General features: G+C 52.8%; 1 protein-coding gene across 3 annotated transcripts; it reads right to left on the minus strand.

The window, feature by feature from the left end:
- Window positions 1-369: 369 nt before the first annotated feature.
- Window positions 370-22,008, minus strand: Sec14l2 (SEC14 like lipid binding 2). 3 transcript variants are annotated; one of them, XM_076545820.1, is made up of 12 exons: window positions 21,787-22,008; window positions 19,240-19,315; window positions 14,515-14,558; window positions 14,098-14,157; window positions 13,664-13,852; window positions 11,419-11,514; window positions 11,242-11,302; window positions 10,773-10,856; window positions 7,119-7,225; window positions 6,898-7,037; window positions 6,611-6,780; window positions 370-1,795 (listed from the first exon to the last, which is right to left on the minus strand). In XM_076545820.1, exons 1-12 carry the CDS (start codon window positions 21,799-21,801, stop codon window positions 1,665-1,667), a joined length of 1,173 nt encoding a protein of 390 aa, XP_076401935.1. In that variant the 5' UTR covers window positions 21,802-22,008; the 3' UTR covers window positions 370-1,664. The 3 variants fall into 3 exon arrangements, with proteins under 3 accessions (XP_076401935.1, XP_015847202.1, XP_076401937.1); XM_015991716.3 differs by having other exon boundaries at window positions 21,187-21,918; XM_076545822.1 differs by lacking the exon at window positions 21,787-22,008 and adding an exon at window positions 19,735-20,068.
- Window positions 22,009-22,480: the final 472 nt, after the last annotated feature.

Consider the following 22,480-nt stretch of genomic DNA (forward strand, 5'->3'; position numbering starts at 1 on the left):
CTCCCACTTAGTACCCGTTGCAGACGCAGCACACGCTAGCCGCAGCCGGTCCGCGCGGACGAACCACCCAGCACGTCTGGAACCACCGAATGGGGCGGAGCCTCCGCCCTCACCGTGAAGGCTGTCGGGAGCATCTTCATGCCATGAACAAAGATGGCGGACGAACCTCACTAGCTGAACCAATCAGAAGACAACCTGGTAGGGGACTTCGGGGAAAGTTCACGCGAGAGGAGAGGAACAGACCGCCTCTGTGTGCGCACGCGCGTCATCTCAGCCCGAGTCCGCTGCTTGGCTTCTGAGATGGGGAAGTTTGCATCTAGTGTCAAGAGACCGCTCGGAAGCCGGCGACGGGCAGTGAATTCTGCAGCCTTCGCTTTGAAAATTGTTTTATTCATTGGTTAATGTACCTAACAGCATTGTAAACCAAGGCCAGGAAATGCGCCTGAGATATGTGCCTAGATCCTGGGTAGCGTCGGCTCTCCGGTCGCGAGCGCTGCACCTGCTCAGTGCTCCCTCTGCTTAGTGAATGAGTCCTCAGGCTGGGCCGGGGCCTCGTTCCGAGGAGAAGGGGGGTCCCCGCAAGGGCCTGGGGCCGCGTTCCAGGCATTCTGGGCGGTCTGTAACCTGGCGTTCGCTCGCAAGTTGTGTAGGGTCAAGAGCTGCTATTGCAAGGTCGCTTGTGGCCGCCCCGCGCCCCTGGCTCACATGCTTGCCTGACGTGTGGCCACCTTCCCGGGCAGCCTCCCTCCCTGGGTGCTTGTGTTCACAGGCAAGAGGAACCCACTGCTGCCCTTACACGCCGCCCCAGAGAAGGGCCTGCCAAGCCCTCGCTCAGGTCAGGCAGGAGACTGGTTCTCAGGCACTGTGGGAGCCTCAGACTGGGAAGTGCCCACTTCTCATTCTTGGGTAGGGCTGCTCAGGTAGTGGCTTCCTTCGTGAGAGGCTTAGGACCCACCCACAGCCTCCTTGGCCCTTTCAGATCTGTGATCCCTGAGGGTAATTACCCTTGTGCTTTTGGAAGGTTTCACTTTTCCACTGGACAACAGTGGCTAGGTACCCGAGTCCCACAAAACTCCGGGCCCCTGGCAGCCAGTGGGGCCCAGGAGTCGGTGAGGTTCTCAAGGGAAGAGAGAAGCTCTCCATTTGCCTTCCAGTGCTGATTTGGGTCACCCCTGAGACTTGGGGGGCGGGAGAAGATACTCAAGCCTTTTACAAAAAGTTTGGAAGAGCTCTGGATTCCCATCACGTGTTTAGCAGCCGGCTCCCTTGCAGCCATCATTACGATCATGGAGGTTTGTTCCATGTTCATTTCGGAGCAAGTGTCGCCCCAGCAGCTGGCTTCCCTGAGTGTGACATGCCAATCTCTTCCCTTCTTTCTAATTTCTTCCCTGCTGCCATCCTGGGTACCCTTCCCCTCCCTGTCTCAGCTGTCGCTGGACGGGTGAAGTTGGCAAGTCTCCAAGGGTAGACATTTCAGACAGTCTCTGGAGACCCCTTAGCAGTCTGGTGACAAGGACCCACTCTAGCTGTTCGTCCTCTTTGGGAGTCTCCTGTGCGGTCTGAAGTCTTCCCTCCAGCCCAGTTTCTTCGGGCTACTAGATTGTAGGAAAAGTGACTACTACAAGAAACTGAGCGGGGCAGGCCTGCCGCTGCCGGAGGAGCTGTTATTTGGGGGCGGGCGCCCCCTGCTGGTTCATCTTCTCCTCTGCTGCTTTGTCTGGAAGCAGGACCTCCACAGTGAAACTGACTTTCTTGGCATGGATGAAGCTGTAGGTGTTGTCAAACCGCAGGACATCTGAGGGAGCAGAAAAAGAAACATTCAGGCAGTTCCCACCGGGAGGTGACCGAGCAAGACCGTGTGGTGGGAGATGGAGGTGAAGGTAGAATAATAGTCCTCGGCCTTCTGGAACTCAGTCTCACTGGGTTGACAATGTGTTCATAAAGTAGAAAAAAAAAATGTGTGACACAGCACAGGCCTAGTGAGATGAGTCACAGAGAGACTCACATCTGTAACAGCTTGGAAGAAAAAGGCCTTCAAGACCCAAAGTCATGGCTTCTTCAGACCAGCAGAATAATGTTAGGAGCCACAGTGTTTGTGATGATGCTGTCTATGTGTGAAGGCACAGGCTTTGTAGTCTATATGTGTGATCACACTCTTCCTCACAACAACTCTGAATTCAGCAGTAGTCCCGCTTGGCATCCGCTAAAAGGGTTTGATGTCACACAGTGAGGCAATGGCGGGGTTGGACTTTCCCTCTGGTTTGCATCCCTGCCCATAGTCCTGCCTGATTTCAACCCAGGGAAGCCCGGCCCATTCCATTTCTCTGCAGAATGTATGAACCAGGTGCTTACCCTCTAGGAAGAGTACTGGGGTAAGGAAAGGGTGCTCCCTGCATGCCTGCCCATAATGATAAAAGGATGGGCTGTTCACCAAAGGAGAGTTGCCCAAGCAATCTGTGCTGTAATCCATGTACTGGAACACTGTTCTGATATAAAGTGTTGTGATCCATAGACTGGAACACTGTTCTGATATAAAGTGTTGTGATCCATATACTGGAACACTGTTCTGATATAAAAAGAAAGAGCTTAGCTGGACATGGGGGCACACACCTGTAATCCAACACTTAGGAAGGTAAGGAGGTTTGAGACCAGCCTTGGCTATGTACTGTTTGAGTCCAGCTACGTCGACAACGGAGGGGGCGTAGGGGAGAGTGTCTAAGATACATGCAGAAGACAAAAAAAAACTGCAGAACAGTTTGTAACATTTTTGTTAATTTATGTGTAAAAATAATCTTTTGGGGGGAAAGCTTTTTTATTTGTCTCCACTTTGAGGTTCTCTGTGCTAGCACCTGGGAGCGACACTGTTCTAAAGGGAAGGTTTTCTCACACCCTGGGGTGAGCTTCACACTGCCAGACTTTCTGCAAACAGTCACCGAATAAGAGGCATGGTCCTTGCGAGTGGGACTGTGCAGGTCCTTGCCAGGCTTGTTGCAGAAGTGCGCCTCTAAAGGGACGGACAGCACAGCGTTTGGTAGGCTGGCAGGTGAGAATGCTGTTGGCAAGGACAGTTTCCTCTAGGCGGGGGCAAGGGCACAGTTGGCAGGGACAGCTTCTCGGCCTTGGCAACTGAACAGGCTTGCTTTCACCCTCACCCGGTTTCTTTGCAAGCTTGTTCTGTCCCGCTCAAATGCCCCTTCAAGACAGCTAAGCATGAACACGGAAGCTCCAGCATTGCCCTTCTGCGCTGCTCTTCTCTCGCTTTCTCGGGGCCTGTCCCTTCCCTCACCCCGGGATGAACTGCTTTGGGCCAGCAGTCAGCAACGCGCCTACTCCTTTCTCCTGGTGTCAAGTGTCAGTTTTCTGTTTCCCACCTCTACCAGAGAACCTGCAGATCACACACTCCCTTCCTCTGGGCATCCAGAGTTCACCGTACATTGATCTCCTTAGACCAGGATTGAGATGCTTTGCTCAGCAAAATATCTGCCCTCGGACACAAGGAAGGGCTTTGTAGGAGGCACAGGCACAGGGGAAGTGCAATCACTGAGGCTCCAGGGCCCGCACGCACGGCTCAGTGTGACATTAGTCATGTATTCACAGGCTCATGGAGTCCGTGGGGGCCCTCCAGTCAAGGGCTTCTCAACACGTGTTGGGTAATTGGCCCCTTTGAGAACCTTCAGGTATCAAGGGCCGTGTCCCAAAGGGAAAGATGCTGTTCTTTAGGGAAGCAGGGGGATGGGTGTCATCTTGCCCTCCCATGTGTTAGTGAATATAAATTCTAGGTCTGGGGCTTGGGGTTAGAGCACTTGCCTAGCATGCAGGAAGCCCTGGGTTGAATCCTTGGTGCCTCATAATTATTATATTCAAATTGACTTCCTTTTGTTTCTCTTTTATATTACAGATAGAGTACATTGGTTTTAAAATTATATGTGTAGGTGGGTTACATTATCTGTGAGTCATGGGAACAATAGACATTATTTATAAGAAGGATTCAGAAGCACTTCTCTGGGGAGTTCCTAGGCCCCAGAAGGAAATCCGCACTAGCCTACTCCCTCATTTCACAGCGAGGGAAAGCCAAGTCTATTCTTTAGAGCTACTTGCTGGGAACACTCTGGGAGAGGTTGTGGAAAGCTAGACATTCTCAGCTAGCAGGCAGCGGTGCCCAGCGGGTCTCTTCTCCCAGCACCGTCTGGCCCCTTCCTACAGTGTCTCAGATCTTCCTGTCCACATTGTATCCTGCTCAAAGTCCATTTCATTCTTTTCTCCCTTCTTTCCATCCTTCGGTGAGCGTTCCACACAGTAGGCGCTCAGAAAGTAATTGGGAGAAGGTGAACCCCACCAAAATGTTGGCCTCCCCTCAGTACACCTGAACAAGGGGCAGAGAAGCCCAGGCAAGGCTGTGTTCCTACCATTGGAAGTGGATGTACCCCAAGGTTTAATTCTCTAGCAGTGGTCATGCTCCTTGCAGGGGTTACCTGGTCCTCAGAGGCATTGCCCTCCCACAGGTGAGCTTTTACCTAATCCTCAGATCTCCAGGCCCTGGTCTCAACAACCCTGCCTCCTAATGACTTCTGACCCTACCTCACTGCCTTTCCATCTGGGGAGGGGAATTTCATCCTGTGGCCTGACTCTGCTCCTCCATCGAATAAGCAGATCCCAGGCAGGTAAGGGTTCTTGTGGGGAACAGATCCAGGAAGCATTAAAATAAATTGAAGACTTAGTTCCCATCCTGGTTATGTTAAAAGGCTGTTTATCCTTCAGATAAACAGTGCTGGGGCCCTCCTGCTACCTCCCTGGCCTTTGAGGAAGTACTTCCTTGACCTTTGTCACAGCAAGGATAAATGCCTTTTCTCTCAGACACTCTGTGACTAGGAGCCTCTAGTACCTTCTCTTGGCATCCATGCTAACTACTTGATAGGAGAGAAAACATCTCTTATCTGTGCCTCAGCTGCTAAAGAAAAATCTACCGTGTGAGTGTAAAGTGCTTTCTCCTTTGTGGATGACAGTGCCTGGGCTGTGCCAACCCTTGTTCTGGGTGCAGCACAGAGTATGCTCGCCCCTGCGACTTGGCTGCTCACTATCACGGGTGATCCTGCTCCTCAGGGAGCCGGATTGCGCCCATTGTAGCCGTGGGGAGGGAGTACCAGCACTGCAGGGTGCTGGATGGGAGGGAAGAAGCAGATAACTGGGGAGTTAGTGCTGACCCCTCAGCAGCGGAGCCCAAGGAGTCTCCCGTCTTGCCCCATGGTCCCTGGGGACAGTCCTGCTCTCCTAGTTGCCCTAACAATAGCAATAATGATGGTGGCCGGTGCCGAGTTACATGCTCTGTCTCTGGCATCATACCCCTCGCCTCACAGATCTCATCAGGTGTGAGCTGGCACCTCTGTAAGATCCCAGTTGCAGCAATCGGGAGACACACTTAGGAAGGCTGAGTCCTTTGCCCAAGTTCACGCACTAGCCCATGGTCAAGTCCAGCTCAGATCTGAGCGTAATTCCCTTGCTTGTCGCTTTTCTGCCCATGGTCTCCTGGCTCTGTCAGGAAGAAAACTAGAAATTGCCTGGCTTGTGTGTAGCTAGTGTGTTGGTGCTTTTTTCACTGTACTACATAACACTGTAAAACATATTTGCAGAAACAGAGGCAAATGAAATCCCTCTGTAAGCCCTCGTACCCTCATTAGTGTGGATTTCCCAGAATTCCTTTCTGTTTATGCACTGTCCCCCTCAACCTCAGTGAATATGTGCCACACATGCTGTGTTTCGTGTTTACCTGCTTAACATGAATTAACCTCTTAACTGTCAGTGTGTTCTCTTTAATGACTACATGGTGTTCTGTTGTATGGATGGACCTTCCTATGGCCATGTGCTGTGTGGCTGGCTTTCTGGGCTGCTAGGAGCTTCTTGGTACCCCTGGCTTTATGTGTTTGTAATGGTTTCTGTAGGACACATTTCAGAAGTAGGATTCTGGGTCTAAAGGGGTTTTAACCAATGCCAAATGAGCTCCTCTAAGTGCTTTCGTTGTGTGTAAGCTGCCGTCTTGTGTCCTGTACCTGCTCTTTAGTCAACCTGGAGGTGGGTGGTTCTCAGGGTGTTCAAGGCTGGCATTTGCGGGGGGGGGGGGGGGCATGCTGTGCCTTGTGAGATCCTTACACCCCCACAGTCAGTTCTGCCTCTCGGGCTTCTAGGGGACAAGCATCCCTTAAAAATGTCTGTCTGCTGTCTCAGGCCTAGTTAGCCTTGGACAAAGCCTGTGCGGCCCAGGCTGGCCTCAACTTCAGGCCTGCTTCAGCCTCCTAAGTGTTGGGATTACAAGTGTGCTCCACCATGCCCAGCTTCCAAAAGCAGGAGTTCTGAGCCCGGTACTTACCTGTTATGGCAATCACCTCTACTTGGGAATATCAGAGGAGAGTCCCGCCCTGCTGTGAACTATCTGGCCCCCCTTAAGGAAGTCACTGCATCTCTCCAGATCTAGTTTTCCTCCTCTGTGTCAGGAGAGGTGACCTCATAGAGTGCCCCTTCCTGTTCTGACACTGAGGTGACCCGTGCGCTGAGGAAGAGGTGTGGTGTAAGCAGAAAGGTGATGGCGTTCACGTGTTGCCAGGACCCGGATACTTACAGATGCCTGGCTCACTGCAGGTGAGGGTCCCGTCCTCAGGAACCATGTGGGAATTGTACCTCTGGCTGGGCAGCACCTCTGTCATCTCCCCTGCCCGCTGCCGTTCCCCCATCTTGGTCTTCAGGAAAATCCCAAAACCCACGTCTGATCCCTCCGACATAAACTGCCACCTGCAGAGGACATCCACCTGTGTGTGTGTCCGTGCCCATGGCGACTGGGTTTCTTGCATCCCAGACCAGCCACTGGCACTGACAAAAGCTCAGGTCCCTGGAAGCACCCAGCCTTACCTGAGCACACAGCCCGGGAAAAGGATCTCGTACTCCACCTGGTGGGAGGAGCCTCGGGAGATCTGCACGCTGTGCTCATACTGCTGGTTCACCTGGTCCCGCACGTAATACTGCTTGGGGATGTCACCCCCATAGTTGATCTAGAAGCAGAGCACAGGGTGAGTTGGGGTGCCCACCTGAGCAAAGACTCTCCCCGTTGACCTCCAGCTGGTGGCCCATACCTTGGATTTACACTTGGGGTTTCCATCAGGGTCGGTCATAGTGCCTCCATACTCCACGGGCAACTGTTCAGGGCTGACATGTTTGAGTAAAACCTCCTTCCAGTTCGCTGGCAGGAGAGGGAAGGACAGAAAGGTGTCACTAGGCAGGACTTCATACCCGGTGGTCAGCCCTGAAGAGGCAGAAAAGGCTGGCCCTGCCTTCAAAGGAAGCATCATGGGTTGGTCATGGTGTACAGTTGGGCGCTCAAGGGGCTGCAGGCAGGAGAACCGTTAGTTTGAGGCCAGCCTTGGCTCCATAGTGAGACTGTGTCTCGGAGGAAAATGGAGTACTTCATGAGCACGTGGTGCATACACAGCACTACACAGAGTTAGAAAGAGCCATTACCCAGAGAACAACGCTACCTGGTCCAGGATTCAGAATCCTGGGCTGCTGTCATGGTGACCGACCACCAGCTCAGCAACCTTAGGGACCCGCTTCATCCTGAGCTGCCTACTGCGTGCAACTGTGAAGGCAGCTAAATGAACTGAGGATGCACGGGAGGACTTTGTAAATTACTATATTACCACACCCAGGAAACGATACAAACATTCAAATAAAAGCCGGATGGGGATGGGGGATGGAGGGGTCATGGAGAGGAGCATGCTGCAGGGCCAGAGAAGTCTTAAATCACATGTTCTTATCCAGTTACACTGAACTCCTGTCTTCTCCTACACTGGCTGAATGAGTACCCCGCTGGAGAGTGACCCCTCAAATGGGCTGGCATGGCTTGACCCAGCCAACCTCACTTCTGTTCTTGTTGTTTTGGGCTGGCTGACTGTTTTTTATTGTTGTTGTTTGGTTGGTTAGTTGGTTGGTTTTTCTGAAACAGGGTTTCTCTGTGTAGCTTTCGTGCCTGTCCTGGAACTCTCTCTGTAGCCCAGGCTGACTTTGAACTCACAGAGATCTGCCTGGCTCTGCTCCCCCAGTGCTGGGATTAAAGGTGTGTGCCGCCAATCAGCTTGTTTGTTTGTTTTCTAACCAAATCTTCTCCTGGTTGGAGCAACTAACTCTTGAGTGTCTGGTGCCAAGAACCATTTCCCCAAGAAATACCAACCTAGTGCAATGCTTTAGTACCGGAAACCACGCTGACTGTATAGACCGTCTATACCCAGCAGCTCCAGGCCAGGGACTAGCCGAGTATCCTCTGCATAGAAGCCTGGGACACTGACTGTCCTGTGTCTGCCAACCCTCAGGTGGTTAAGGATTCCCAAACCATGTGACTCTTGAGAACACAGTGCCTGAGCCTTGGGGTGATTTCATCGGCACTGCTGAACTCCAGTGACCACCCTGGAGTAACTTTGATCCCTCCTCTGTTGGAGATCTTGTTCCTACCCAGTCTGCCCAAGGCACATTTGGTTGAAAGAATTTTGAGTGTGGGAAGGAGAACAGACCGAACCTCCTACATAGCTCTGCTGCCAGGGAACCAAACCTGCCTCACACACTTGGTGGGTGGTAGCAGCAGAAAAACCAAAAACCAAAAAAACCTACTGCTCTCATTTTGCTGTTTCTTCTCCCAGCTGAGCCGGAGAGCTGGGAGAAAATCAAGAGAGGTCTTCCCATCCTGCACAGAGCAGCATTGGCCACAGCCAAAGCTGGGCTTCAGTACAGAAGTCCGGACATCCTTTTGTTTGAAATAGGGTCTCACTGTGCAACCCAGGCTGGCCTGGAATTCACTGTGTAGTTTCAACCTTCTTCTGCCTCCCTAGTCCTGAGGTGTCTTAAAATGCATTTTTGGTCTTTTAAAATTTTTATAGCTATTACATGTGTGTATGATTTGTGTGTGTGTGTGTGTGTGTGTGTGTGTGTGTGTGTGTGTGTGTGTGTGTATGATGTATGTGTGTTGGGTGATGCATTTGTGGAAGCTAAAGAACAACTTTTGGAGATTGTTTCTCTCCTTCCACTGTGGGATCAGGGATCAAACTCAGGTCATCAGCCTTGTATAACAAGTATGTTTCACCTGTGGAGCCAGCCCACACTCGTTTTGAGACAGGGTCTCACTATGTAACCTGGGTTGGCCTTGAACTTAGAATGTAGCCCATACAGACCTGGAACTGGAGATCCTCCCCCTCCAAAGTGCTGGGGAAATAGACATTCACCACCTTCCCAGTCCAAAGTTGCCACTCTCACTTTGTCTTAGCCCAAAGGTAAAGAAGCAAACCAAAATTGCCCCATGCAATGTGTTACGTAAAGGCAGCCCCGCAGACACCGTTGGAATCACTATTATGACTGCCAGTTCAACTCCAGAGCCTGTCCTGGTCCACCTCTGTAGCCCGTCAATCCACTCCCTGTCTCCAGTAGGCTGGTTCCTGAGTGTCTGGCTAGTCTAGGGTCATGAATTCCCTATGCCCTGGCTGGTCTGGGGTAGGCCTGGTTCCTGCGTGTCCGGCTGGTCTGGGGTGGGCCTGGTTTCTGCATGTCCGGCTGGTATGGGGTAGGACTGGTTCCTGCGTGTCTGGCTGGTATGGGGTCGTGCGTTCCCTGTGCCCTGGCCCTCTCCCCACCTCTCTGCCAGCCTCACTAATCACTCCTCACTGTCTTCAGGGGCTCCTCTTATTCTGCCTGTATTTGAACTTGGATCCTCAACATAGAGAGGTCTCGCATTTTAACCTCCTCTCTGCAGCCAGTTGAACTCTGCTGCTCGGCTTCCTAGGCAGGTTTTAAGTCCAGCCTTTCCTCCTTTCCCCTGACGCCGCTGCCTCGGCTTACACCAGCCCTTGCATGGGCAAGAGCATGGCGTGCAGACTGGTATCTGGCTTCTGTTGACCCTCGCTGCTAAGTACAAGTCCATTGAAAATCTGACCATGGCTCTCCCCGCCAAGCACTTCTCTGCTTCCTAGGGGCCTGAAGAGTCATGCCCCAGCCTCTCAACATGGTGTCCTGGTGTCTGTGTGACCTGGCTCCTGGCTCCTTCTGCAGCCTCATCTCTTGATGCCCTCTGCCTCACATTCCATGACGACTGCCTGCATCATCCTAAGGGAGGTCTTCACCGCTCAGTTCTCCTCTTTCTGCTTTGTTCCATGTGGCTTAGGTAGCCGCGGCTCTCCCCTCAACTCTGGTGGGGATGAATGTTGCTGCTAGGTGTGACTGTACACTGTGGTTTACCTTTCTTCCTTGTATCTCATCACGATGATGAGCATGTTTGTGCCTCCCTCCCCCGAGAGCTAGCCTAAGGACTGTTTTAATAATCCTGGCAGCCTGGCACCTAGTCCTGGATCTGGCACAGAAAAGGTATTTGTAAAAGTGGATCTGCTCCTGCTCGCCCCCAGATGATCTCCACGCACCCTCTTGACGCCCTTTCTAGTGCCTTCTGGTTCCTACCATAGCCTTCTCTCTGCACGGGTGTCTCCCTGTAACACTGTAAGCCCCTTAAGGATAAGCGCTGGAATTCCATTCATCTTGGAATTTGCATGGGGAGCCCAGTGCTTGCTTCCAGAGTATGTGAGAAAAGGTGTCTTGATGGAAACACAAGAAGACACAGACCTGTCTCCACTTGCCCCTGTGTCCCAACCACTCCCAAAGTAGAAGACAGGCCTTTGCCCTGCAGGCGTGACCATACCACCAGAGCCAGACCCAATTTGAACCACACACCAAGGTGGAGCATTTGGGCCACTTACCCCCCAAGACCATAATCTTCTTACGAGTGTCCTCACTTAGGAAGGGCTTGATGAGGTTATAGGCCACAGGAAACAGCTTGGGGGCTGGAAGAGAGACAAGGCCACGTGAAGCAGAGAGTGAGGGTAACTCAGGTGCCGATAGCATCATCCACCACCCGCCTCTGCACACGGGGCAGCTGAGCCTGGGGCTCAGCCAGGCAGGTCTGAAGTGTAGCCCCCAATCTGTACAAGGGCTGTGGCCAACCAGTCTCCTCCTGTGACATCACCAACCTGAATGCTATTGGGCCAGGTGGCTCAAATGCTCTGGGAACTGTAAAGCATCTGTACAGGTCAAGGTTAAGGTCAAGGTCAGGCTCCTGGACAGGTCCTTGGGTCTCTCCTTTGGCTCACTGTTCACTCAGTCTGCCCCCAGGCAATGGTTTGGGCCTCTTGCTCTCATTTGGTTCATCACCAGAAATTCCCAGCTTACCTTTAACCACAAACAGACGCTTTAGTGTTTCCGGATAATTTTCTTCGAACATGGAGAGAAACTGTGGAAGCAAAACGGGTCTCGTTTCAGTAGCTCAGGCCTCCAGGCCACGGCGCCCTTGTTTCCTGAGTCAGCCCAGCTGAGCGGTCCCTCCCGCCTCCACTTCCTGCCTCTTACCTCTCCATAGGCCTCCACTGCTGGCTTCCAGAGGTGCTTGAGGCCCAGTCCCTCACAGTCGTAAATCATGGTGATGGTCTCGATCTTCTTCCCCAGCTACAGGGAACAGACAGCGGAAGACGGATCACTGGCCTGCTGTAGAACTCACTGAATTCGGGGCCAGTGCTGACTACACCTCTTACAAACAGAGCACGCAGCAGAGGGCCAGGCTGGGCCCAGATGCAGCTTTTCAGATGCAGATGTCATCTAGGGTGGAATTGTGACCTAGACAAACTGTTCTCATTTGGCAAATCACCGGGGTGGCTCAAGATCACATCTGAGGTCCTCACTGTCCTGCGGGTTCTCCCGATGGTCTCTGTCTTGCTGTCAATCATGGTGGGCTTCCTGGACAGCCTTCATGTGGCGGGCGCCTGAGTCTAAACCACCCCTCCCGCAGACATAGATGCCCCATTCTACCTAAGCTCTAAGGAAGCATCAGGTTGAACCCCTTTTGTGTCCCCAGCCTCTCAGAGGTTCTGTACTGAGTGGGCTCTATTGTGAACTTTTGCAGATAACAGTACTGAGATGTCCCATGCTTTAACACATCAACTGCGTGTGTGTGTGTGTGTGTGTGTGTGTGTGTGTGTGTGTGTGTGTGTGTGTGTGTGCAGGGCAAGGGATGGCTCCAGCTTGGTCCTCAGTCCTTCTTCTCTTTTTTAAAAAATACATCTCTCTCTCTCTCTCTCTCTCTCTCTCTCTCTCTCTCTCTCTCTCTCTCTCTCTCGTGTGTGTGTGTGTGTGTGTGTGTGTGTGTGTGTGTGTGTGTGTGTGTGTGTGTGTACACATGGCACAGTGGGAGTGTGTAGCTCCAAAGATAACTTGGGGAAGTTGCTTCTCACCTTCCACCATGTAGGTTCTCAGGCTTGCTGGCAAGTCCATTTACCTGCTGAGCCATCCCTCCAGCCCCTCAGTCTCTTTCTTAGCAGGGAATTGTCTTGAAATAAACTTGGAGGAGCAGGGATTCTGGGTTCATCTACACCAGGACTACCCCCGGTCCCCCATAGCTGCCCAAGGGTAGTTTAGTGCAAGACAAGATCTCACTGGTCCCCACAGAAACAAGAGAAGTAGCAACAATGTAGTGAGGCGGTTTTCTTAGTCTTTCTGGGTTTTTGTGGTACTGAGAATTAAAACCTAGGCACTTTGCCTGTGATAGGTGACTGCATGTCACTGAGTGACATCTCCAGCTGTAGTCATTTATAGTTTTTTGTTTTTCTTTTTTAAAGATTTATTTTATTTATTATGTAAACAGTGTTCTTTCTGCAAGTTTGCCATATGCCAGAAGGGGGCATCATATCTCATTATAGATGGTCGTGAGCCAACATGTGGTTGCTGGGAATTGAACTCAGGACCTCTGGAAGAGCAGACAGTGCTCTTAACCTCTGAGCCATCTCTCCAGCCCTGTCTTGCTTTTTCAAGGCAGGGTTTCTTTGTGTAACAGCCCCGGCTGTCCTGGAACTCACTCTGTAGACCAAGCTGGCCTCCAACTCACAGAGATCTGCCTGCCTCTGCCTCTGCCGGGATTGAAGGTGTGCGCCACCACCGCCCAGCTAGTTCTTTGCTTTCTTTTGTTTGTTTTTAAGGTCTCACTGTATAGCCCAGGTTAGTTTCAAATTCAAGGCCCTCCTGCCTCAGCCTTGTGAATCGTGGGATTACAGGTGTATACCACCCAACTCCACCGCATCGGGTGGGGGCCCTGGGTGTGCAGGGTGAGTGTTGTACCCACTGAGCTCCGGCCCTCGCCCTGGTGAAGTTTTTATTAAGCCAAGCGTCTTCGGTGTAAAGAACTGCTTTTGATTCTCAGATCTTTCCTATATATACCATTCCTGTAGTTTGGGGGATTCATCATGGCAATAATAGATGGCTATTTTAAGTTTTTACTCAGCAAAATGAAAGTGTGACAAGGTGGGGATAGAGTTGAGTGGTAGAGTAGAGATCACTTGCCTACATGCACAAGGCCCTGGGATCAAACTCCAGTCCAAGGAATGGAGAGAGGGAGGAAAGGAGAGAAGGAGAGAGGGAAGAAGAGAAGAGGAAAACAGATGGATTGGTGACATGATGTTCATCTAAAACCTGGAGATTTCAGGTCTATGGAACCCAACCCCCGAGACTGGTAAACTGGTGTTTCTCTCCCTGCGTGACATTCCTGCTTCTCCTTGAATGTCTCCACCATGATCAAATCGCTCTCTATGGCAGACAGACCACCCACCTTTGTGGTCTGGTTGGCACACTCCTGCAGAAGCAGCTCACAGTCTCTCATCTTGGTCCTGAGCAGGTCCTGCTTGGAGGCGGAGAATAGCAGACCCTTGGCATCCAGAGGCCCAATGATGTCGTACCAGACTGGGCAGCCATCCAGGTCGTAGCCACACCTGCCGCCTGCCAGATACTGTTGGATCACCTGGCCAAGACATAGTAAAAGCACCTCGTGGACAGGCCTAAGACATCCATCCCTTCCTCTGGTTCACAAGTCTCTCCCTCACATCCTCCCCTGGGTGCCAAGAGATACCTGTTTTGGAATTATAGTGACTCCTCTGGCATTGTCAGACCTGTCCTCTGAGGCTCCCAGTCCAGTGGACCAGGGTACAGACTGTGAGTCTAATAAGCATCCTTACACAGGGATGGAGTGGGATAATTTGTCCTCACCTCTGGTGGCTGCCAGCTGATGATGTTGTCAATGTCCTTTTGTTTCCGGAATTCCACATGCTGCAAATACACAAAGATGTAGGAAGCACAAGGTGCAAGAACAGGTATGTGGTGGTAGGGGGTTATTGGATAGGAATGAATAGGTGATCGCCACAGATGACCCCCACAGAAGTGGAAAAGGAGGCCCCAGTTTCTTCCGGTATCTCAGCAAAATATCATTCCCGGCTGGTCAGGACGTAGGAAAGCCCAATGTTTCCAGGGAAGGAAATGCACTTTGTCCCTCAGGGATAAAGCAACAATTGTTGGCTAATAGCTACGTAACACAAACCAAAACCTATGATGGGGTGGGTGACGGGTAGGCAGAAGTCCAGGCAAAAAGTGGCTCTGACAGGAGGAACCGTAGCGGCAGAAACTCACCTTCCGGAGCATGGCCTCTGACTTCTGCAGGTCAAAGTTTCGGGCTGTAACAAAAGCATGACCGGGGTTGGCCATCAGACTGCATGTCTAAGGACCTGTTCCCAGGCTGGGGCCAAGTCCCCTCGTGGGTTCCCCCATCCAACAGTCAGATTCGTAAAACACCATAGCCCTGGGTTTGTGGGGTAGACAGGTCAAGTTCAAAGGAGTTGGGAGTAGGCAGTATTGCAACCCTGGGGTCAGAGTATTCTGATAGATAATCAGGTGAAGGGTCTTATCTCAGAGAAAATGAACCCTGGATCCTCTTATCAATCAGCCATTTCCCACAAGGACAAAATATATCTCCTCCACAGTATAGCATCCATCCCTGAGAAACTGACCCACAGTTCAAAGATGAACATAGCTGCCCCAGGAGCTGGGCAGAGCTGGCCAAACATCCTGGAGAGGTAGAAGAGTCAGTACGCCTCTAGGCAACCCTGACATTTCCCGAAAAGACCCACACATTCCTGAAAGAAGCACAGTGGGGTCTTGAGTCCGTCTACCTGGACCCACCCCATCAAGTTGTCCTGCTCAAATCTGGACCCAAGATTTCACTGTCCCCAGAGCTGCCATCTGCACTCATTTGTTGTAGGCAGCAGCCTACTCCAGAGGCACCCCAAGAACAGGGTTATCCCCCATCATACAGCAGTCCTCCCAAACATGAATTCTCTGCTGCCCCCCTGGGCCTGCCCTCCCATTGTGCTGTCCGTCCTTCGAGCCTCCGTTTCTCACACTCAGCTCCACAACACATCCTAATCACTTCCCTTTGGATGTTGTTCCCCGGGTCGGGGCCCCTCCTAGGTGAACTTTAAGCTAAGCCTGGGTGTTGTTTGCCCCTTCTCCAATAAGTCCTCAGAACTCTCTTGGCAACAGTCACACCTTTGGTTCAGGTGGCACTTAGAGTCAACTGAAACCCCAAATCCCTCACACCTGTGCTCTGGCTAAGCCTCCAATCCCCCCATAGAGAGAGAGGCAGGCCCTTCACGGCATCCTTCTCACATTTCACCTCTGGAGTTTACTTCCACCATTTAAAGAGTTACTGAGATTCTGATAGGTTTGGCCTCTGAGCTATGTTCATAGGTCATATATCTCTCCTGATTGTACATCCTCCATGGATTTAATTGGCATCTAGATCTGCTGATAGCCCTGGAACTGAACATCCAGGCTGCCCTTTGGGCTGTCTGTCAGCTGTCCCTTCATCATTGCTCTCTGGAAGTAGGGGAGCATACTCCCTGATTCTGCATTCATGAAGTCCCGTCCTCCATCTGAGTCAGGATGGTTTGTCTAAAGGTCTGACCAAGCCTAGGTGCGGTGCCTGGGTAACCAGGCCTGGCTGTGGTTCCTTGGTAGGCTGAGACACCAGGGTCTCAAGTTTGAAGTCAGCCTGGGCCGCATAGGAAGTTCATGCTAACTTGGGCTACATATTGAAATATTATCTTAAGAAAGAAAACAAAATGGTCAGTAAGATGGTTTAGTCGGTGGGCTGGAGAGATGGCTTAATGGTTAAGAGCACTGCCTGCTCTTCCAGAGGTCCTGAGTTCAATTCCCAGCAACCACATGTTGGCTCACAACCATCTATAATGTGATCTGATGCCCTCTTTGCCTCTTCTGGCCTGCAGGCAAATATGCCGAGAGCACTCATACCTAAAAAAATACATTAAAAAAGACGGTTCAGCGGGTAGAGGAGTTGCTGTGCCAGCCTGGCAGCCTGACAACTTGAGTTTGCTCCCCAGAACCTGTGCAAAGGCAGATAACCCCACAGCCATCCTCTCACCCCATGTGTGCATGGTGGCATGCACTGGCCACCCCACTCTCTCCCCCCCATCCTCCCCCCGACCACTACACATTTTAAAATACTTCTTAAAAACAAGAGAAAGGGTTGGCCAGGCCGCCGCCACTATGCATGCCAGATCCTTTCTGGCAGATCTGAACAGCCACTCTGGCAAGTTGGGCTTAGGCGTTCCCTCACTGCCACCCTTCCTGTGCCACCAGCAGCCCAGGGCAGCTGTTAGGGGAATTTAATGTGGGTCTTCGTCCTAGCTCTTCCTTCTTGTGTGTTTACAAGATACTGCGGTGCCCGACCGTACCACTGAAGGAGAATGTCCTTTGGAACAGAGGAGCCAGACCACGAAAATGAGAGTTTCTCACAGAAAGGACAACCCTCTAGAGAGGAGAGCCCTTATCTCCATAATAACAGGGATCCAGGAGTAGTAAACTGAGTGCCCTTATCTGGGACAACCTCTCCAGTTAACCCTAACTGCCAAGGTCCAACATTCAGGGTCCCCCCCCCCCATGTCTGTTGAGTCAGGTCTTTCTAGGCTCCTGACGCCCTGCTCAGAAGCAGCTGAAAGCCTGGCATGGAGCATTGCACAATAACCTGGCCCAGGAACAGCCAGGGTGGGCTCTGGTTTACTCATACCATAGCCCTATAAACTGCAGCTCACCTCTCATTTATGCTCACCTCTCTCCCAGGGCCCCTCCCACCTCTACTCTGTCTTGCTCACTGGCCTTCCTCGCTGGGGTACCCAGATCTCACTTTCAGCCAGAGAGAGGCAGTGGGCACTTGTGTGCCTGCTGGGGAGGGTCAGCAGAGAACTGAACCCCAAACTCACACCACATTCTACTGCAAAGGACTCCTTTAGAATCAATGGGATGGGGGAATGCTTTTTTTTCTTAAGGCAACAAAACCCCAATTCAAATTCGTAATAGGGTGTGAGCAGGCCAGAGCTCCTGCCCAGAAAATGTGAGGCACAAATGAACTGCAGAGGGAAACTTCTCTGCTCTCAGAAGCAGAGTTTGAAACTGGGAGTGTAACTCAGCGGTAAAATGCTTGCCTGGCATGCCCCAGACTCCGGGTTCGATCCTCAGCAGCTCAAAACCAATTACGAAGCAATGCTTGGCCTCAGGAGCAGTTCACTGGGAAGGAGTCCGCGGCTTACTGGAAAAGGTGCTGGCTAGGAAACCAGAGCCCTGGGCTCCACTCTAATTGGGCTTTCCGTTTCCTCGTGCCTTCAGTAAGTCCCTCGCCCTATAGGAGCCTAAGTTTTCTCCTCTGGAAAATGAGAATTACCATCCTATGAGGGTGGGGCTGGTGCCCGATGTGGGCCCTGACTAAACTATCAAGCAAATGGTTTCTCCCATCCCAGAACTCTGATGATAAAAGTTTAGTGTCTGGGAGACCAGCCGCCAAGACCTCACATTGGCCCGTGCCTAAATAAAGTAGAGCTGTGGAGCTGTTCAATGGGCCGCTCACGCGTCCCTTCCTTCTAGCAGCAGCTCCAGAGTTGGTTGGATCATCTTGCAGCTGGCCCTTTAAGGAGGCTACTACTTCCCACTCTCTCCACCCACCTGCTTCTAGCTGTAGCCTTTCAGCAAATGTTAGGCCAAAATTTCCTCCAGCAGAGACAGACTTCATTGCCACCCCCACACTACCCTCTCCCCTCTCCAGGTGGGCTGGGAGAGGGTCAGATTACAGGGAGGTGGGGTAAGGGTGAGCAGGTGATACTTCCAGGGGACCACGAGCCCCACATGGCTCTCCTGGGTACACCTGTCCTGCGGTGTTGCTAGCGGGCCTTCAAGGATATGCCAGCTTCATTACATTTCTGGAAAGCAAAAATTACATCTTTTTATCTATTGCAAGTCTTCCCGAGCTGGGAGATGTGTGAGTGTGTCTGCAGAGAGCAGAGAAGTCTCAAGGCAGGCCCTGTACTCTAAGATTACAACAGAATTCTACATCACAACTGGAGCACAGCTAGTCAAGCGCTCTCTCTCTCTCTCTCTGGTTTTTCAAGACAGGGTTTCTCTGTGTAGTTTTGGTGCTTGTCCTGTGTTCTGGATCTCACTCTGTAGACCAGGCTGTCCTCGAACTCACAGAGATCTGCCTGGGTCTGCCTCCCAAGTGCTGGGATCAAAGGCATGCGCCACCACCTCCTGACTCTCTCTCTCTCTCTCTCTCTCTCTCTCTCTCTCTCTCTCTCTCTCTCTCTGGTAATAAAGATTCTACAGAGAAAAATGAACATGCGTCAGAAGAGCCCAGAAGATGGCACAAGCCTTGGATGACGGTAAGGAGAGGGAAGAGGACAAAAAGGTACAAGGAGTGGAGGTTGAGTCTGATCTTGACACTAGCAGCAACATGTTCCCATTATAACACAAACAGACCTTGTCTTGCCATAGCTTGCAAAAAATCTGGGCACCGTATCTAATCCACATCTCATAGGAGGAGCCTAGATAACTGTGACCTTAGCCCAGGTGTCACAGCCAAGCTAGCACATGGCTGGGACTAGAACTCCAGACCCTGGCCTGTGGAGGGGAGGGGGCACCCTCCTCAGTCCCCATGCACAGTGCCCTTCATTTAAGCTGACAGGACTAGGACCCTGGTTCTAATCTCAGCTCTGCCTCCAACTTCCTACATAGTGTGGCCTTTCTGGGCCTGGATTTTCCTTCATCTGTCTGCAGAGCAGATTGACAGGTAGATGAAAAGGACGCCAACAGTCCATAACCTGAGGTTTGAGTCTTCTTTCTGACTGCAGCTCACCCAGCAAGGCCCTTCACCTCTCTGAGCTTCCATATCCTGTAGAAGGGCTGGAAGAGGAGCCCCCCCCCCCCTTTTTTTTTGTCTCAGCTTGCCAGGGTTTCCAGAGGACATGAACATGCCCCTGCCCCAGCCCCCCACAGCCCCTCTTCCCTCACCTCGGAGCCATCGAAGGAGAAAGTAGTCATCTGGATTGGGCAGGGTGGGCAGCACGTCCTGGACATTTTCACGAAACTACAGGGAGAGACAGCTGGATGAGTAGGAGCTCCCCGGAGTGGCCCTCCATTGGGGGCCTTTGCCAGAGCCCTCCTTTACATACTGATGTAGCCGCTGGCTGAGTGAGGTCGCGGGCTGTGTGGCCATGAGTGCTGGGGAGGAGAGGGGGCACAGAAAGTGACTAGGACCCTGCCACGCCTCACTTCTGAGCATGTCTCCACACTCCTCTGGTGGGCAAGTGGGTGTGTCCCCAGCTAACAGTGATAGACCGGCAGGCGCTCTGGCCAAGCCACAGTGTGCCGTCTGTATACCTAGCACCTGCTCTGTGCACGGCACTCATCTGGACTCTGTCTCTTCCATGTCACCCAGAGGCCCTAGAGGCGTCGCTGTCCCATTTTACAGACAAGACATGAAAGCACGGAGGCTCGGCAACACACCCAACAGCTGGGATACGAATCAGAGTCCAGATCCCGGGCTCTTCCCTGGGCAGTCTTCCCGCCCCCTCGGTAATAACGGAGTGGGGAGCAGAGGGAGGGAAGGGGGTCGTCTCAAATGACTGAGCTGAGTCTGAAAGACCACAAAAGCAGCAGGCGGAGGGAGGAGGGAGACGGACAACCCAGATGGAGGGAACAGCTCCAGCAGGTAGCCACAGAAGGAAACTGTACTACGAGAGCCACCCTGTGAGGTGGACAAGTGACCCCAAGGGGCAGCCACACCTAACTCCAACCGCTCACTACCCAGGAGTGGTCAGGGCCCCCTGCGGCTCTCCCCAAGCCTCCTGCGCCAGCAGTGACCTTTATCTGGTCACTGAACTGTAGGACACCCCCAGAGGGGACCAATGAGGACTGGCCACCTCTGCCCTTTGCCTTAGGTCAGGTAGGTCTGGCCAGACCCTCCCATCCCCCAAAAGCAGCTCCCAGCGTTGGGGCAATGGTCATCTAAACAGCAAGGGAGGTCACCTAACCTAGCCCCTGCCTTAAGCACCACCAAACCCATGTCCACCAGACTTCTCCTGCAGGTCAGCAGTACACTTGACATGGGAAAAAAAAAAAAAAAAACACCCACAGCAGCCACATCTGCTGCTACACTCGAGAATACATAAGAAACTGCCTGGCTGTGGAGTCTCCGAACATTGGGGCTGGACCTCAACCAGTTCTGATCCAGCGCAACTGAGGAGATTAAGTCTTTGGGGCAGAAGGGCCAGCCCCTGAACTCGAATGGAGTAGATAGGTCCCTCCCTGCCCGGGTGCCAAGGCAAAGCCTGGTCATGCCCTTTCCTTCTGAGTGGCAAGGGTCTGGGTTGCCAGAGGGAGGGGGGCTCTTTTCTCGGAAAGTAAGCCAAACTAGTTAGTGCCGGCATCTTCGACTTCACGCACAGAGGTGCCCCGCGGCCAGCCCCTTCTAATTTCATCAAAGAGCACACAGGACAGGGCTTGGCCCAAGGTCGCACAGTAACTTGGTGCCTCGCAAAGGCTATGGGGAGTTTGCCAGGGAGCTGTCCAGGACCCTTCCATATGCCACTGCCCACGCAAGAGGAAAACCTCCCGGAAATGGGAGGAAACCTGGGGCCCTGCCCCTGTCCCACGGCCCTGCTGCCAGTCCCTGCCAGCCCCGAGGATGAATGTTGCCTTTGTGCCCTCAGCTGCTTCTGAGGGCTTCCAAGCAACCACTTCTTCCCACGGGGCACCGCCAGGGCTGCCCGTGCTGGAGACGGCGACGACCAAACTTCCCGAGGTCCTCACACTGAGCGAGAAGCGGCCCTCTGGGCACTGTCCAAGCAGGGGGGCGACCGGCCGGCTCTCCCTCGGTCGCTCGCCCGCGGGGACCGTCCCTCGCAGCCGCTTCCAGCAGGAGGGCGAGGGCCACAGCTGCGCCAGGATCAGGCTCACCTTGGCCAATGCCTCCTCCTGTTTGGGACTCAGGTCACCCACTCTGCCGCTCATCGCGTCTCAGCCTCGGGGCGCGGCGCCTGCGGCAGCTGATGGAGCTCTAACTGGTTTGCCGCCGCCGCAGCCGCTGGAGTAAAGTCCCAGTCTTTGGCGGAGGCCCCGGGGCTGGCGGCCAAGACCCGCCTCTTAAAGGAGCCCGAGAGGCGGGGCCAGACGCGCAGAGGCCCTGGAGGCGAGCCAGGATGCCACACCTGAGCGACTTGGGCGTACTCCTCATCCGATCCAAAAGGAGGCTGAAAAGAGCTGGCTAATGACCTCTTCTAAGGAGCGACTCCACAGGGCTGGCTTTCCTTACCCCAAAATGTTGACAGCTCTCCTCGTGCGCACGGGGATGGTCTGCCCCTATGCGGCGTCGTTTTGCTTCTAGAAACTGTGGTGCTGATTGCCATCCGCTTATGATCACTACTACCAGCTCCGCTTGGGGGACATTCAGAGTTGACACTCAGGGTTCCGATGTAACTCAGTTGGTGGCCTAGCATGCACAGTCTTGAGTTGGATCCCCAGCACTGCGTGGTCAGGATGGTACATTTCTACACTTACCTGTGATCCCAGCATTGGGGAGGTGGAGGCTGAAGAATCACAAGTTCACGATCACCCTTAGTTACTTATTGAGTTTGAGGCTAGCCTGGACTACGAACAAACAAACCAGAACTGGTATCCTTTTGCCTCTCCCTGCAGAACAGGCATGGTGGAGAACATGGTATCTGGGTGAGGGGCAAGAAAGAACAGCCTCCCCACCTAGGACCCAGTTCTCTGTGTCTCACCTGCCCTGCATTCTGGGAGCCGCCTACTCCCAAAGTTCGCACGTCTCAGCATGCGCTGCTTCCTCTCTGGAAATCTGGAGGCTTGAGTCTGAGTGCCCACGTTCCACAACTTTCTACAAGTCCCTTTGCCTCTACATTGTTGCTCCTTCACTCATCGGGGGTGATTTGGGGCCTATAAGTCAGCAGGAGGCTAGAAAGAGTTAATAGGCATAATTCTTAGGCTTGACTTCTGGTGGCCACTTCCTAGCTGGCCCTGCACAGTCATGCTCTGCTGGCTCCCTGGTCAGAGCTCAGCCATAGGCTAGACAAAGAGGAGAACCACAGCAGCCCTACTGTGCCTTATCTGCTTCCCAGCACTGGCCAAGGGCCTGTGGGCTCCCCACTGGTGACAGATGTGACTTGTGGGTGGACTCTGAAAGCCACAGCCTAGCAGCTTCACGTCTAGCCTGTGCCGCCAGACTGCCCCCCTC

The sequence above is a fragment of the Peromyscus maniculatus genome, chromosome 10 (genome assembly GCF_049852395.1).
Source record: "Peromyscus maniculatus bairdii isolate BWxNUB_F1_BW_parent chromosome 10, HU_Pman_BW_mat_3.1, whole genome shotgun sequence".
In the NCBI taxonomy this organism is placed as follows: Eukaryota; Metazoa; Chordata; class Mammalia; order Rodentia; family Cricetidae; genus Peromyscus; species Peromyscus maniculatus.